General features: G+C 40.1%; 1 protein-coding gene across 2 annotated transcripts in view; it reads left to right on the forward strand.

Annotated features, from left to right (window-relative positions):
* The window catches only part of DAT (Sodium-dependent dopamine transporter), a 258,731-nt gene that overhangs the window by 103,773 nt on the left and 138,496 nt on the right, over window positions 1-16,462 (forward strand). For both annotated transcript variants that reach the window (XM_068229420.1, XM_067154453.2), the window contains one exon: window positions 8,821-8,955. In XM_068229420.1, coding sequence (XP_068085521.1) covers window positions 8,821-8,955 — 135 coding nt within the window. The remainder of the gene's footprint in view (window positions 1-8,820; window positions 8,956-16,462) is intronic.

Here is a 16,462-nt window from a genome sequence, read left to right on the forward strand (position 1 = left end):
TTGAAGAACTCAAAAAAGAAGAGAGGAAAATCTTAGGAGCAAGATACTCCCAAGACTGTTACAGGCAACAAGCAATCAAAACAACAGAAAAGTTGTCAAACATCGAAATTGACATTATGAGAAGACGAATGAAATTCTTCGGTCATCTCACTAGATTACCAGAAAACCAATTTATAAAAAGGAAAATAGATTGTACATGTAACCTCACTTAAGAACTCAACACCCTGGCTTAACGAACTTCGACAGGACCTCAAAAACCCAAACATAAATTCAACAGATATTCTAGCAAGAGACATCTTTGGACAGAAAGTTAACAATGGGGAAGCTACATCAGAGCAAACACAACAAAAACAGTACAGACCAAAGTGATCGGCAGAAAGGAAACAAGCCTTCTTGAAAAGAATGAAAGCTTATGGAACAACAAGAATAATTGATTGAGTTATTTGCTTAACGTCTTCCAACATCGGAAGAATTCGTTGCTGCTACTACTATTAACACTAATTTTAACTAAAGATACAGTGCACAAATTGTACACAGAGATTAGAACAAACTAGAATTATCATGTATACTGTCATCACTCACTTTTACAAAAGTTCACAATGTCAGATCTCCGATTTGTACAAGGGGAAGACGGAGGTTAATCCTAGGTAAATCTTGTCACTAGCCGCTTCTCTGCCTCCTTTCCGAAACGTAATGTTTACAGTTTCCTTGGTGTTGATTTTCATCTTGTTATCTTGTGCCCATCTGCCTAGATTGTCAATGGATTTTTTTTTCAATTCAGGTAGGGAACTCGAACCAATGACCATATCATCTATGTGCAAGTATATTTTAATATTTACTGTTACAAGCTTAGTTGTCATCACCAGGCTCTGTATCGCTATGTTAAAGACCAGGGGGCTGAGTGGGTCGCCTTGCAGTACTCCTTTGCTTTGCGTTATCAGATTAATAATAATAATAATAATAATAATAATAATAATAATAATAATAATAATACTAATAATAATAATAATAATAATAATAATAACAGATATTGGTCAAAGAGAAAAGGTAACGAAATTAAAATATTTCGGTGAGACAATTCAAGAAAATGGTTTAGAAAAATCTGCTGTAGAGGAGAGCATACAAAAGACGGAAAGAGCTTACGGTATAACTAAGAATTCTAACAACAAAGAGTGCTTATCAACAAAACTTAAAATAAAGCACTACAACACAGTAGTTAAACCATAATGCATGCATGCCAGCGAATGTCTAGCACTGAACTGCAAGCTTGATAAATTAGAAATTCTAGAAAGAAGAATTATAAGGAAAATATTAGGTTCTCTAAGAATTGCAGAGTTTTGGTAATTAAGAAGTAACAATGAAATTTACCAGAACATAGAAAACATATCAGAAACAATAAGAAAAAGGAGATTGCTATTTCTTGGACACATTTACAGAATGGATGACAATAGACTAACTAAGCGAATCTTCTAGTACCTTTGGGAAAAGAAATCAAACACCACCTGGATTAAAAAATTCAAGAAAGACCTGGAAAGGAACAACATACCAGAAGAAGAATTATTGAAAAGAAAGATTTTTAGGAAGAATGTCTTACAAATGGAATGATCCCAAGGGAGGAGCGAAAAGAAAACAAGCACAAAGTGGTCCGAAGACAGGAAAAGAAGCACAGTGAAACAATAAAAGAATACTGGAAGGGAAGGAAAGAACAATTAAGGAGGAAGAATTGAAATTGTAACGTGGTCCTTAGAAGGCTGGAACGCAATAATAATAATAATAATAATAATAATAATAATAATAATAATAATAATAATAATAATAATAATAATAATTTGAAGATATTGGGGAAATCAATTTCCATGTTACCACTAAGGTACTGAGCCTTTAGAGATTGCTTGAAGATGTTTTCTGGCTGTTAATATACGTCTTTAAGCCAACCCTCCTCCTTGAATCGTGAAGCAAATAAGGAGAACAGACTCACTTGGAATAGATAAACAAAAAAGTAATATTCAGGAACGCAAAATTAAAACATTACAACTCATTTATCAAAGCTGAAGCACTATACGCCGTGGAAATCTTGATCAACGGAGGCAGATCACTTATCAAAGATATAGTGAAACAGAAGAGAGAAATATTGAGGAAAATCTTTGGTGTAGTCTACTCAGAGGGAATCTGGAGCTCGGGAGCTTTATCACCGACACCACATTGTCAGAATAACCAACGACAGTCTCTCAACGAAAGTCAAGAACAAGTGGCTTAGTGAAATAGAAAAAGACGTTCAGGAAATTGGCATTCCACAAGAAATTATTCAACATCGACTCCAGTTTCAAAAAAACAGTCAATAACAATCATTTTGCTGAGAAAATAACAACCAGGACATGGACTGCAGAAGTTCAGTGACCAGGTGAAGAGATTTTGGGGCAAGAACAAATGGACATCGGCCAAATAAGTTCTATCGCGCAGCATAACAACCGAGCTCGATAGCTGCAGTCGCTCCAGTATTCGGGAGATAGTAGGTTCGAATCCACTGCCGGCAGCCCTGAAGATGGTTTTCCGCGGTTTCCCATTTTCGCACAAGGCAAATAATGTGGCTGTACCTTAATTAAGGCCACGGCCACTTCCTTCTCACTCTTAGCCCTTTCCTGTCCCATCGTCCCCATAAGACCTATCTGTGTCGGTGCGATATAAAGCAACTTGTATCTAAAAAAAATAATAGGCTTCCTCAAACACACAAAGAATGTTTATAATACCTGTCCTGCAACAGTCATTACTTAACAGTGATCAAACCTGCTTCAGAAATGCTCATTTTACATCATAACGATTGATTTAAAGGAACAATTAGAGATTAAAAAAGGATAATCGTGAGAAAAATCTTAGGAACAAGAATTAAAAATAGAATACATTACCTGGAACCCAACTGGGAAATATATTTTAAAATATCTAAACTTACTGATACAATGAGTCTGCGACGAATTTATTTTAGAAGCCATTTGTAAAGAATGAATAACAACGGACTTACTTCTCGAATACACACATTTTTCAAATCAACCGTACGAGATCAAAATGGTATAAGCAAGTAGAGACAGACCTCACTGAATTAGGAGCTCCACATCTGCAGGATAGGAACGTAATGAGGAAAACTGAGCACACGAGGGGATTTGAGGAAGATGGGAAGAGACCAACACGACGTACTTGGTCGGAGAACAGAAATTGCAACAATCGATGAAGATGAAGAACTAGGTACTGGGGCAAGGAGGAAAGCTCAACAAATGTTGATTCTGCCTGGTCCTAAGTGACTCATCCGTGCAGAAGACGAATACCCTTTCTCCATTCCTCTTTAATTGCATCCTAGAAAAGGTAAATCGAGAATGACTGAAATGAAACTCAGAATGGGATAAAGATAGGTTGTGGGAACAATGCTCTCATGTTGGACAGTCTAGTCTTCGCAGATGACGTCGTTCCGATAACATACAATCTTCACACGCTAAAAACCAACGGGAAGAATTACAAAATCTTGCGGTCAAAACAGGGTTCAGAATTTCCTTTCAAAAATACCATTCATACACTCAGAAAAAGCAGACGACACTGGCAGGGACGTCCACCGCGTTCATAAATTTAAATACCTGGGATAAATTCTCACTGCCAGTGGAAATGGAAAGGAGGTAATAGAAGACAGGGTGAGGAGAAAGGAGATGGCCTTCAGGCTATGCCATGGCACCTACAAGTCCAAATCCATCTCCAACTGAAGACTAATTAGACGAAAGAAGACCGTATTACTAAAATGCTACATTCGTTAAACAAAGAGATGCATAACCCTACCAATTTTACATAGGCCCGCAAAAGCAACACTAGTGATTTTCATAATACGGCAGTGGCAGTACCGTTTAATCTCGCAAGTCACGAGTGTGTAGTGCCAACGTGCCAGATTAACAGTGACTGTAAGACGCCGCATCGGTCGCTGTATGGTTAGCGACACTGAATCGAACACAACAGTTAGAAAAGATCTACAGTCGAATCCTGGTATCCAGAACTAACTTAAATTTCCCGGCCGTTTGTGCTATTCTTCACGTGTATTTCTTTCTCTTACACTTCGGTTACACGAATTTCTCGATTTCTCCAAGCAAACCTTTGCTCTCTTGAAGAAAAAAATACCCTGTAACTCGAATTTTGTTCAACATTAACTGTGCAATAAGGCACTCGTGGTTTGTGAGGAACAGTTAACACGTAAATTAAGCATTACAGTGCTGCTCGGAGCTCATATGACGGGAACCGAAAAACTAAAACTTGTAGTGATCGGGAAATCGGCGAAGCCTCGCTGTTTCTCGGGTGTGAATTAATTACCAGCAACCCCCGAAGTCGCGGATGACAAACTCAATTTACAAATATTGATTGCGTGGTATTGGCAAGAAGTTTTAACGTGAAGGGAGGAAAGGTTAGCAGTAACAAACAGAAGAGAATAACGATTTTTTTTTTTTTTTGCAAAGATGTTAACGGAGGTATGTTTCTTGTTTCACTGCTGTATGTACTGTATCCTGTCTTCTAAAAAGTTACTGTAATAAGGGTTATAATTAATGTAATGCCATAAAATGAGGTTTGTTTCTATATTTCTAAATACAGTAAAACCCCGTTTATCCGAAATAAAGGGGGCGGAGCCACTTCGGTTGACGCGTTTTTTCGGATGACACATAGCAAATATTTTCGAAAGTTCAATGTCGAAATAAAAATGCATAAACTCTTTTAAACAAAGGTTCACACTGTATATCAACATAAAATGTTTACATAATGTCACTCATTGTATAAAATCAGTGATTTTCTTCTGAATCTCCGTGGTGCAGCTTTGTCGCTCCACCGTTTGATCAGCAGTACATCAGCTTGTGTAGATTCATCGCTTTGTTCAACAAAGCGCAAAGTGATCTGAAATAATGAAACAATTTTTTATGACTTCTGAACTGCATATAGTAATTTTATTACAGTAGTGTAATTAAAGCGTGTGGTGCTGTATTTTAATAAAAATTCGAAACCAATCTTACCTCCAATGCATTAAATCCATCATCTGCTGTAACTCAATTCTCAGAACTGCTATTGTCAAAGTCGGAGTCGTTTGCATAATATTCATGACGATTAATACAGTAATAATAATAATAAAAAATAATTCCTGCTTGTTCTAGAAAAATATATCATGGAACGAACTAGAGGGTAAGAAACTGTTTTGTTTTATGCCACACGTACATTCTGGTATAAGTCATAATATAAAAATAGGGTTAGCCTAGTAGCTCTCAGCACATATAGCAAGAGAATTACTAATATCGACGGCTAAACACGAGAGGGTAAAAACAAAATGTTAACATTTTGCTAGAGCTTTTTGGTTAAGCGGGGTTCTACTGTATTGTTAAAAATAACGCATTCAGTATAAGCCCGTAGATACATATGATTCAATTATGTGCTATACATGCTCAGAAACGGTATTCTCTATATGTCAAAATTCCGGTCACTCGAAATGAAATGTAGCTGGCCAGGTAATTTGAGATATGGAGGGTCCACTGAATCACCAGGGGAGAAAGAGTGGCTTACGTGACATGGAGTATAGACAGAAACAATCGTCTGGTGTCCTTCACAAAGGAAGTGCGCCTCCAACGAGGCCAGTACTACCGCTCCACCTGTTGGCTCGTTCGCAACAGGTTGATAGCAGATAGCGGACTTCACCCTTTCCTTGAGGTCACCACAGCTGTCACAAGATTAAGAAGTAACGGTCCTGTTGATTCTGTTCCAAACACGAGGATATTTTTGTGAGCTGTGGATACCCAGTGGCCGGAGAGGTGATACCTGGAATCTTACGACCTGCATTGTCCTACTCGTTGGCTTATAAGCGGTCGGCGTACTGGCCTCCGGTTCAGAGGGTCCCGGGTTCGATTATCGGTCTGGTCGGGGATTTTAACCTTAATTGGTTAATTTCAGTGGCTGGGGGGCAACATCTGTCCCCAACATCTCTGCAACTCACACACACTCACATAACACTATCCTCCACCACAATAACACGCAGTTACCTACACATGGCAGATGTCGCCCACACTCATCGGAGGGTCTGCCTTACAAGGGCTGCACTCGGCTAGAAATAGCCACACGAAATTATTATAATTTAGAACCTCCATGTTGATCCTTTTTGAAAGAAGAAGGTCTTTTTCTCTGCGATAAACAATTTTGGAATTATCTTCTTCTCAATGGACGAACGCCATAAAAGGAAATGCAATGTTGCCGCGAGTGCAACGAGACTGAAATTCTTCATGCTCTTGGTTTCTACCCAAAAAGTGTAGCTCATAAGTACGGCTCGGAAGGTGAGGGAAAGCCCCTTTTTCTTTCTCCAGTATCCGAATATTAGGCCCAACATAATATATGTTCGCTCTGGGGCAGTATAAGCTACAAAATGGAGGGTTTTATTTGTCCGTTTTAGCCTTTGTTTTAAGTCTTAAATGCCTTTTTCGTTTGCAACTTTACCTCTTTCGACTTCATTTGTACTGCCCATTCTCAATTCCAATCGTCATTAGTTCATCCATCATCTCTTAAACATCGTTTCTGTAGTGAGAGAGGAAATCAAACTAATACTTGAAAAAACATATATATCAAATTATGTGCAAGATAAGTGAAATAGTGGCCGGATAAAATGTTGATGAGAGTATTTTTGAAGAGGAAGATCTCACTTCTTATGAACCCTTAACACCGTTCATGTGGAGAGAAGTTTCTCGATGTTCTGTCTGAAAACTGACGATCCTTTACACCTAAGAACCTGGAGATGAATATTGTAAAGGTAACTGAGCTAAGTTTTCTGAATTCCAGTTTCTAGGTGACTCTAGTGTGATTAAGCCAAATGTGATTCCATTCATACTCATTTAAAATTCTTTCTCCAGGATGTCCATTGCGGGTTCCCTGAATTCATTCTAGGTGGAAAAAACGTTTCGTTCTAAATTCTACAGTACTTTTTTTAACAAACACGTAATTCCTTTCTTTTTTTTTTTGCTATGGGCTTTACGTCGCACCGACACAGATAGGTCTTATGGCGACGATGGGATAGGAATGGCCTAGGAATTGGAAGGAAGCGGCCGTGGCCTTAATTAAGGTACAGCCCCAGCATTTGCCTGGTGTGAAAATGGGAAACCACGGAAAACCATTTTCAGGGCTGCCGACAGTGGGGTTCGAACCTACTATCTCCCGAATACTGGACACTGGCCGCACTTAAGCGACTGCAGCTATCCAGCTCGGTAATTCCTTTCTTAACTAAGTTAATTAAAAATATAACGTCTGTAATAACAAGTATTTGACTCATATATTTTTTGCACTATATGTTGCATACCAACAGAATTTTGCATTTTTAAACTTTATATCCCTTTATTAAATATATAATTAAAACTAACATTATGAATAAATTTTGGATCGCATTTTAGGTCTTTTTTGCCGCTTTAGGTCCTATTTGGATATTTTAGATATTATTATAGCTCTATCATTATGAAGCGTCTCTCTTATAAAATCAAACTAAACGCACGGTGTTTGTACTGTGCGCTACGGCCGCCCCGCTTTAAGCGTGTAGGCCTATACAGTGTTACCTACTAAAATATGCTGCAAGTGTCGTCCATCCTGGGTTATACAGGCATTGTATCTGGTAACAACATTCTGTCTGATGCGAGTGGGTTTTCCCAATGTTATGTTTCTGATTTCATTTCCAATGTATTATTTCACCTCTTACAATGAGTGAGGATTTGTTCGATACCCTTCTTCTTTCACTTTACCCCACAAGTAAAAATCGCACACTGTTAGATCTGGAGAACGAGGGGGAAACAGACCAGCACTGATCACTCTGTCTGCAAACACTTCCGAGATTGTATTCTGCTGTATGAGCAGGGCTTGAATCTTGTTGAAACCACCCAACTATTTTTTTCTTCTTCCGTTAACTGATGGAAGAACGGCGTCGAAATGTCATCTTGATACCTCTCTGCATTTACTGCGGCCTCGGAAAACATACGCCCAATTATTCTACTTGCACTAACAGCACACCAATGTTCCTATCACAGTGAGAGACTTCATAAACACCATTAGGAATTTTTGCTCACCAATAGCGAGAGTTATGACTGTTCACATGACGATTAGGATGCTACTTGCTTTACGTCGCACCAATACAGATAGGTCTTATGGCGACGATGGGACAGGAAAGGCCTAGGAATGGGAAGGAAGCGGCCGTGGCCTTAATTAAGGTAAAGCCCCAGCACTTGCCTGATGTGGAAATGGGAAACCACGGAAAACATCTTCAGGGCTGCCGACAGAGGGGTTCGAACCCACTATATCCCGGATGCGAGCTCACAGCTACGCGCTTCTAACCACACGGCAGACTCGCCCGGTACGATTAGGATAAAACCACAACTTTTACACACGAAAATACGGTGTTGCAATGATAACTGTCTCACCATGTTAACAGCTGAGTTTCAGACTGGCGACTCATGCTTGCCAGGTCGAACAGTGCGAAGTCAAGAACTATGCGCGCGCCTCCCATAGTGGAGCTGCCATGACGCAGAGCACAAACACAGTGCGATCGGTTTGGGTTCCCTGTAGTTCAGATGTCAATTGAAAAACATTTTCTTTCTACCCTGAATGAATCACCTTATGAGGTATACACTGAGTGTAAGAAGTATTCGAACATTAACTATCTGTACTAAAAAGGCTATTTTAGCCACTGGTACCATATGCCATATAGATGGCACTTGAGCTGGTAAGTGAGGAGTTGTTAAGAGTCAGTGTTTGATGGGACGTGACGTACTAACTTGTTGTTTAATGTTGCAGGAGCGTTCCTGGTCCCGTACTGCATCATGTTGTTCGTGGGAGGCATCCCCTTGTTCTACATGGAGCTGGCACTGGGACAGTTCCACAGGAAAGGCGCCATCACGTGCTGGGGTCGCATCGTACCGCTCTTCAAAGGTCTGTCGCAAACATATTGCTCTTTAGAAATACACCAACAGCAAGAAGAAGTCATGAAAACCGTCTGAAAGGGCGTCTTTAATGTTATTATTATTATTATTATTATTATTATTATTATTATTATTATTATTATTATTATTATTATTATTAATGGGGCCTGGGTGTTTATAACCTAAAAATTTTAGAAATATGTAAGCATTTATAGCCTAAAACGGATTAAATCATGACTCTTACCGCTCTTTAAATTAACATTATATTGAAAATATACTTTTAAAATCTGACATATTCAATAATAATAATAATAATAATAATAATAATAATGATAATAATAATATAAGTTTTTTTTTGCTAGTTGCTTTAAGTCGCACCGACACAGATAGGTCTTATGGTGACGATGGGACAAGAAAGGGCTAGGAGTGGGAAGGAAGCGGCCGTGGCCTTAATTAAGGTACAGCCCCAGCATTTGCCTGGTGTGAAAATGGGAAAGCACGGAAAACCATCTTCAGGGCTGCCGACAGTGGGGTTCGAACCTACTATCTTCCGAATACTGGATACTGGTCGCACTTAAGCGACTGCAGCTATCGAGCTCGGTTTTTTTCTTATTAAACGGTATTTCGAATTAACTCTCGACTCCCCACAGATTGAAATAAATGTCACATTTTGATGGGCGATCAGAAAGAATTACAATAGCAAATTACGTACATTTTATAGTTTTCACATAGGAACGATCTCCTATTTTGACGCAACATTGACTTGTAAGGGGAAAGAGATCGCTCAACATCGTAGGATGTTATTGGGGCATATTTGAAATACGTCAAATTGAGGCTCACCTTTCTGTCGCTTTCTATACAGTTCACCCTCCTAATTCACATACATACATATTTCTAAGAAAGATAATTGTAAGAAATTACAGAGAACAATCAGGAGATGTGAATAATTCGTTTTTGAGACGAGTGCAATCAGGTATGCAAAAAAGAAATAATCAAGATAAAAATGTGACAAAAATAGGAAAATTCACGGGGAAACTTGACCATAATGTAAAAATTACCGGAAAATTACAAAAACGTTAAAAAAGTCAAAATATGACTTTATATACCGGTGAAAATTGGATAATTTTATTAACCGTAGTTAAAATCACGCTTAACTTGTATTTTCCGTGGAAAGAATAAAGAAAATAATATGACGTGTCATAAACATCTGGGCCCTAATAATAATAATAATAATAATAATAATAATAACTAGTTGAAACCCGTCAAAACATGGCGGTCAATGAGGTCATTCTTTATTTGTTGGCAGTATTGGAACTTGAAGGACGTCACATTGCAGCATATGCCATGGCTAAAACTTGCATATTCCAGTGTTTCCCCTTGATCGTGATACAAAATGCCAAGCGAATTGGAAATTGGTGCCACTTAAAATAAAACTGAAGTGGTTTATCTGATGGATATAAATCACCTCGAAGAATTATAGTTCTCTGCCTATTTTGAATTTACAGTGCACTGATCAACCGTTGGGAAACAAAATGATGGCTCTTCCTGTCCACGCTACTACTATTCAAGCACTTAATCGGCATGTACATTAAGTGGCCAAAAGTCACGAGAAGGGGTGTCCCGTTAGAAAATGTGCCGTGTATGATCCCTGAGCAGTCTGTCACAGACACCACTATCGAACATGAGATGATCATCGGCGCACCACGCGTGAATCATACATTACGGGGATTACACTTGAATTCGGGTTTCTGAGGTCAACAGTGTCGAGGGTGTCGTAGAGAGAATGTTACGACCAGCGTAAACCACCGCACGGGAAGACCACAGGTGTTTAACAAACGGACATCACGTTGCCTCCGCAGAACCATACTGTGAGTCAGGTCACCGCCCAGTTGAACGTTGGAGTCAGGAACCTATTTCTACCAGGACTGTAAGGGTGGTGGGAGGGGCAACTGCCACGCATAGGCTTCACCAGCCGACAACCAACTCGTGTCCCTTTGCTGACACCTCGACACAGAGCTCAACGACGTGCATGGACCCGCGAACATCGGCAGTGGACCATGGAACAGTAGCGGCGTGTGGTCCCGGTTCCAGTTGTATCGAGCTGATGGGCGCGTGACAGTGTGGCGTATGCCTCGTGAAGCTATGGACTCTGCGTGTCAACAAGGTCGTGTCCAGGCGGGAGGTGGCTCAGTTCTGATTCTCATGGTCTCATGTCTGCCTGCAGGGAGCGCTAACATGTGGGATCTTCATCCCTTTCTGCCCTAGAGTACACTGATGACAGTGCGCCATGTCATGGTTAGAGGACACTCCAAAGAAGTTACGACCATGGATTGCCTCCAGATCTCCCCATCTTAATCCAATCGAGTAGTAGTGAGATGCTCCCGATGTTGGTGTACGATCCATGAACCCGCACCAACTACGCAGGACCAATTCTGTGGGTCCAGATGCCTCCAGAACACCTTGTAGAGACGATGCCTCGCCGTAGTGCTGCTCGCGGAGGAGAAACTCGTTATCAACATCACATTCAGTGTCTTCCCATGACTTTTGGCCACTAACTCTGTATACTGTATGTTTTTTCCAGTGTGCACGGGATCATCGATGAAAAATGAATTCTTGACATTTGTGTTGTTTTGTTGGGACACATCAAGGATTTCCTTAATATAATAATTGAAAGTTGTTCCTGGTTTGCTATGAGCACAATGTCGGCTAAATAAGAATTGAAAATTGGCACATTACAGCTCATTAAGGGCAGGAAGACAATGGACACGGATACAGCAGAATACAAAAATCTTAACCAGACCATTCGCAAGGAAATAAGAAAAGATCTAAGAAAATTTAATAATAACATGATCATGCAGACAATTGAAGAAAATAAAAAAACATGAAGATTTTAAAGAACAACATGTCTACAGGAAGACCAAAAATTACAAAACTTAAGAACCAAAATAGAGAAATAGTCACAGATAGGCAAAACATTACTGAAGTTGTTGGAGATTTCTACTACAAGCTGTATACATCAACCCTTAATAAACCACCCAGTGATGAACAACTAGCCCAGAATTATACACATGAAGTAACACCGGAAGTAACCACTGTTGAGATTGAAAATGCACTTAGACAACTAAGGAATAAAAATCCCCTGGGGAGGATAAAATAACTAATGAAATGCTGAAATTAGGTGGAAGAGATCTGCTAGAAGCCGTGAGAATACTCATCAACAAGTCTGGAAGAATATCAGAAAATTGGAAAAATGCTGAAGTGATACTTCTCTTCAAGAAAGGCGATAAGGAAAATTTAGAGAACTAACGTCCTGGAGTTTGTTATCACACCTTTACAAGCTCCTGACTAAAATTGTAACCAACCGCCTCACAAGAGAACTGGATTTTTATCAACCTGCCGAGCAAGCGGGATTTCGTAAAGGTTTCTCAACTGTTGAACACACCCAGACCATTCGTCTTCTTCCTGAGAAAACCACTGAGTATAACATCAAGATTCATCTGGCCTTCATTGATTATAAAAAAGCTTTTGACTCAGTGGAGATTTGGGCAATCATTAAGGCACTTCAAAATGCCATGATAAACTCAAGATATATAAAGCTCCTGGAAAACATTTATGATCAAGCAACAATGGTAGTCAGAGTGGACGAAGACCTCATCACCAATAAAATCCTAGTTGGCAAAGGAGTTCGACAAGGTGACACAATCTCTCCAAAGCTGTTTACCCTTGCCTAGGAAGATGTATTCAAAACCCTTCATTGGGATAATAAAGGAATAAAAATCAACGGGTTATATTTGAAGCACCTGCGTTTTGCCGATGACATTGTGCTCATAAGTGAAAATCTAGATGAGCTAGAAAGCATGATCCTAGAATTAAAAACTGCCTCTGCTAAGATTGGTTTGGAAATGAACATTAATAAAACAAAAATACTAAGCCCAGACAGTCAATCGCTTAAAAAGGGGAAACCAATATATAGAAGCTGTCGATGAGAACATCTATCTTGGACACAAGATAAAACTTGGAAAAGACAACCAACGTGCAGAAATTCCTCGCAGAATAGGTATGAGTTGGACAGCATTCCGAAAACTAAGATTTATCCTCACCAACAAGGATGTTTCAATTAACCTGAAGACCAAGGTTTATAATACGTACGTGCTGCCAGTTGTTACTTACGGTCTGGAAACGATGACTCTGACGAAGGAAAGTGCTCGCAAGCATCAGCGAACACCACGAGCCATGGAGCGACAGATGCTAGGGATCAGCCTTAGGGATAAGATCCGTTCAGAGGACATCAGGAGAAGAACGAATGTAACAGACATCCTAGAGAGAGTAGTAAGACTAAAATGGCAATGGGTAGGACACGTAGCTCGACAAGACTACAACAGGTGGAACTCTAGGATTGTTCACTGGAGACCATGGGAATATAAGAGAGGCATTGGAAGACCCCAGAAGAAATGACTCGACGACATAAAGCTGTTGGCTGGAACACGCTGGTTCCAAGTGCCTCAAGATCGAAGACGATGGAAGCATATTGAAGAGGCCTATATCCAGCAGTGGATTGAAATAGGCTAGAAAAGAAGAAGATAAGGTACAAACCTTCGGTTTCGATGACAGTAAATTATGACACGAAGGATCGACTCACTTTCCTAACTACCGGACATTTCTCCGACTCATTTCAAGCTAGCAAATATAGAGAGAGCTACAGAGAGACAATAACATTATGCTGAATAGCTTCTTCTCGATTAAGGGACTCCGCAACACAACACAGAGGGGAACAACTGGCCAGAAAGGCATCCAAATACGCATGCGGGCCTAACCCTTTCCACCTCCCCTATGGTGCCTCATGCAGAGCGCTCTCACGGTTCAGGCGTTGTCTCAAACTCGCATTCACAATAACAGCTTAGTGTTTAAATATATAGATAATAATAACAATATTAATAATAATCATAATCATATACATAGAAGGATCTTCTCGATGCTTAGAAAAACAACATCTAGTAAAACAGTTTGGCAAAATCCCTCAGGTAAATTATTTCAAATAGTCAGGGGAAAATCATCCAACCATCCGAATTAAATCGTGAAATAAACAGATAGAGAATTTCTAAATTACAAAAAGCCTAAGTAATCACGTGGGACAGGTACAAGAAGAAAATAAGTATCTCGGAACGCTAAATTAAAACACTATAACACGGTAATTAAGCCGTTTCTTTCTTAATCCGTTTACCCTCCAGGACTGGTTTTTCCCTCGGACATAGCGAGGGATCTTACCTCTACAGCCTCAAGAGCAGTGTCCTGGGGCGTGAGACTTTGGATCCAGGGATACTACTGGAGAGGAAGATCAGTACCTCAGCTACGCGGCCTCACCTGCTATGCTGAACAGGGGCCTTGTGGAGGATAAGAGGATTGGAAGGGACAGACAAGGAAGAGGGAAGGAATCGGCCGTGGGCTTAAGTTAGGTACCATTCCAGCATTTTCTTGGAGGAGAAGTGGGAAACCATGGAAAAACACTTCCAGGATTGCTGACGTGGGAATGGGACCCCTTCTGCTCAGTTGACCTCCTGGGGCAGAGAAGGACCCTGTTCCAGCTATCGTACCACAGTTCAAATTTCATGGCAGAGCCGGGAATCGAAGCCGGGCCTCAGGGGGTGGCAGCGAATCACACTAAACTCTACATCACAGCCGCGGCGGTCTGAAGCATTGATCATTGGAGGCAGACCACTAACTAAATATATAGGAAAACAAGAAAGGAAAATCCTTAGGAAAATGCATAGGGAGGATGTGGATGTAAAGGACCTCTCATCAGTTATACCAGGATTTTGACAAAATGTGAGACACTATTAGAAAAAGACGGTTGAAATTTTATAGCCATATGCAAGGAATGAAGAATAATTACCTACCCCATGGCGCAACCGCTGCTCGGACCGACGGCCTGCACGTTACGAGGTGTCGTGTGGTCAGCACGACGAATCCTCTCGTCCGTTATTCTTGGCATTCTAGACCGGGGCCGCTATCTCACCGTCTGACAGCTCCTCAATTGTAATCGCGTAGGCTGAGTGGACCTCGAACCAGCCTTCACATCCTGGTAAAAATCACTTTGCTAATAAACACAAGATGAGAACCAACAGTGCGTGGACGGAAGAAGGGAAGAAAAAAGTCAGCGAGAGTATAAAGATATTCTGGGAAGAGAAGATATGTGCCAAATAAGTTCAACTGCGCGCCTTATAGTTGGACATAACGTTGTTAAAAATCCACAGTTGTAGCGCTTGAGCAAGCAACTCACTGTTGAAAACATCCTATGAGCTATGAATATTAGGTAAATAAAATATAATGAGTATGAGAATATAATATTCTTTATTTATTCCTAAAAATTACAATCCTTTAATCATCGTTATCCGGTCGATTAGATCACGGCCGACTTGATGCGTCGCTCTAGCTAGGAGCGCAGCGGGGGATCCGGTCGGCCGTGATCAGATTAGCAGTTTGCCTTTTTCTACCACTAGGAGCGCTAATGTGAATCAATGCATTATTTCACTTAAGCACCACTACGACCGCTAATGTGAGTCAATGCAGAGTTTCACTTAAGCCCTTATAACTACATTCGGTGTGGACATTTTTCAAAAAATCAAAAAGAGCGTGAGCGTATTTAACTAAGGAACACATTACAGAAAGAGTTACGTAAATAAGTTAATTTAGCTAAGATTTGAATCAAAAAGAAAACGAGTAAAGAAACAGGCGATTTTAAACAGTTTTATCAGAACTGCATGTAGGCCGGGAGTGATTTTCGAAATTTAGTTTTGTAGGTTCACAATTTGAAACCTTTCCGGGCCCTTTGCCCTTCAACTTTCGGCACAAAATATTTCTTAGCAGACAATTTTCAATATTAAAAGAAATATAAAACGATGCTGCCCGTTATCGTCATTATTATTGGTTTCTAGTTTTAATACTGATAAATTGTCATAAACATTTCCAGAGTATCGCGTTATTGGTTCTCTGTGATAGAACTTTAGGATTCGTGTAAGGAAGGTACTTGTTTCTCTGTCAATGAAGGCTTCTGTCACTGTTCTAATGAAACTGAAGTGCCGTAACATGCAAGATGTCGGTTCTGGATTGTGCGAAGGGATGATATACGTCGGTTCACAGTGTATAGCAACATGGTGTTTGACGTATTATTTCTCCACGTCACGCTTATCATCGCGCGATAGCTTCATATTTCGAAGGCTTACAAATCGTTATTTTCATATATATTTAGAGCCTCCTCTCAGAGGTATACAGTGTAAATATCCATACAGATTAATGTCGGAGGGAAAGACTAAGTTGAATGGTACACGGGTGATAAGCGGAGCACCTTCCGTCCTGTGTAATCTTGTTCTGAGTCATCAAACATTGGGAATGTCGACACTGTCATGCATTTTGGCTTTTACGTATTTATATTCGTACCGTATTTTTGCACAGTTGATTACATTCTTGTCAGTATTGCCTGTAACAAAAATGACCTGAACATATGCGAAATTGATTATATA

This window comes from Anabrus simplex, chromosome 10 (genome assembly GCF_040414725.1).
Source record: "Anabrus simplex isolate iqAnaSimp1 chromosome 10, ASM4041472v1, whole genome shotgun sequence".
NCBI lineage: Eukaryota > Metazoa > Arthropoda > Insecta > Orthoptera > Tettigoniidae > Anabrus > Anabrus simplex.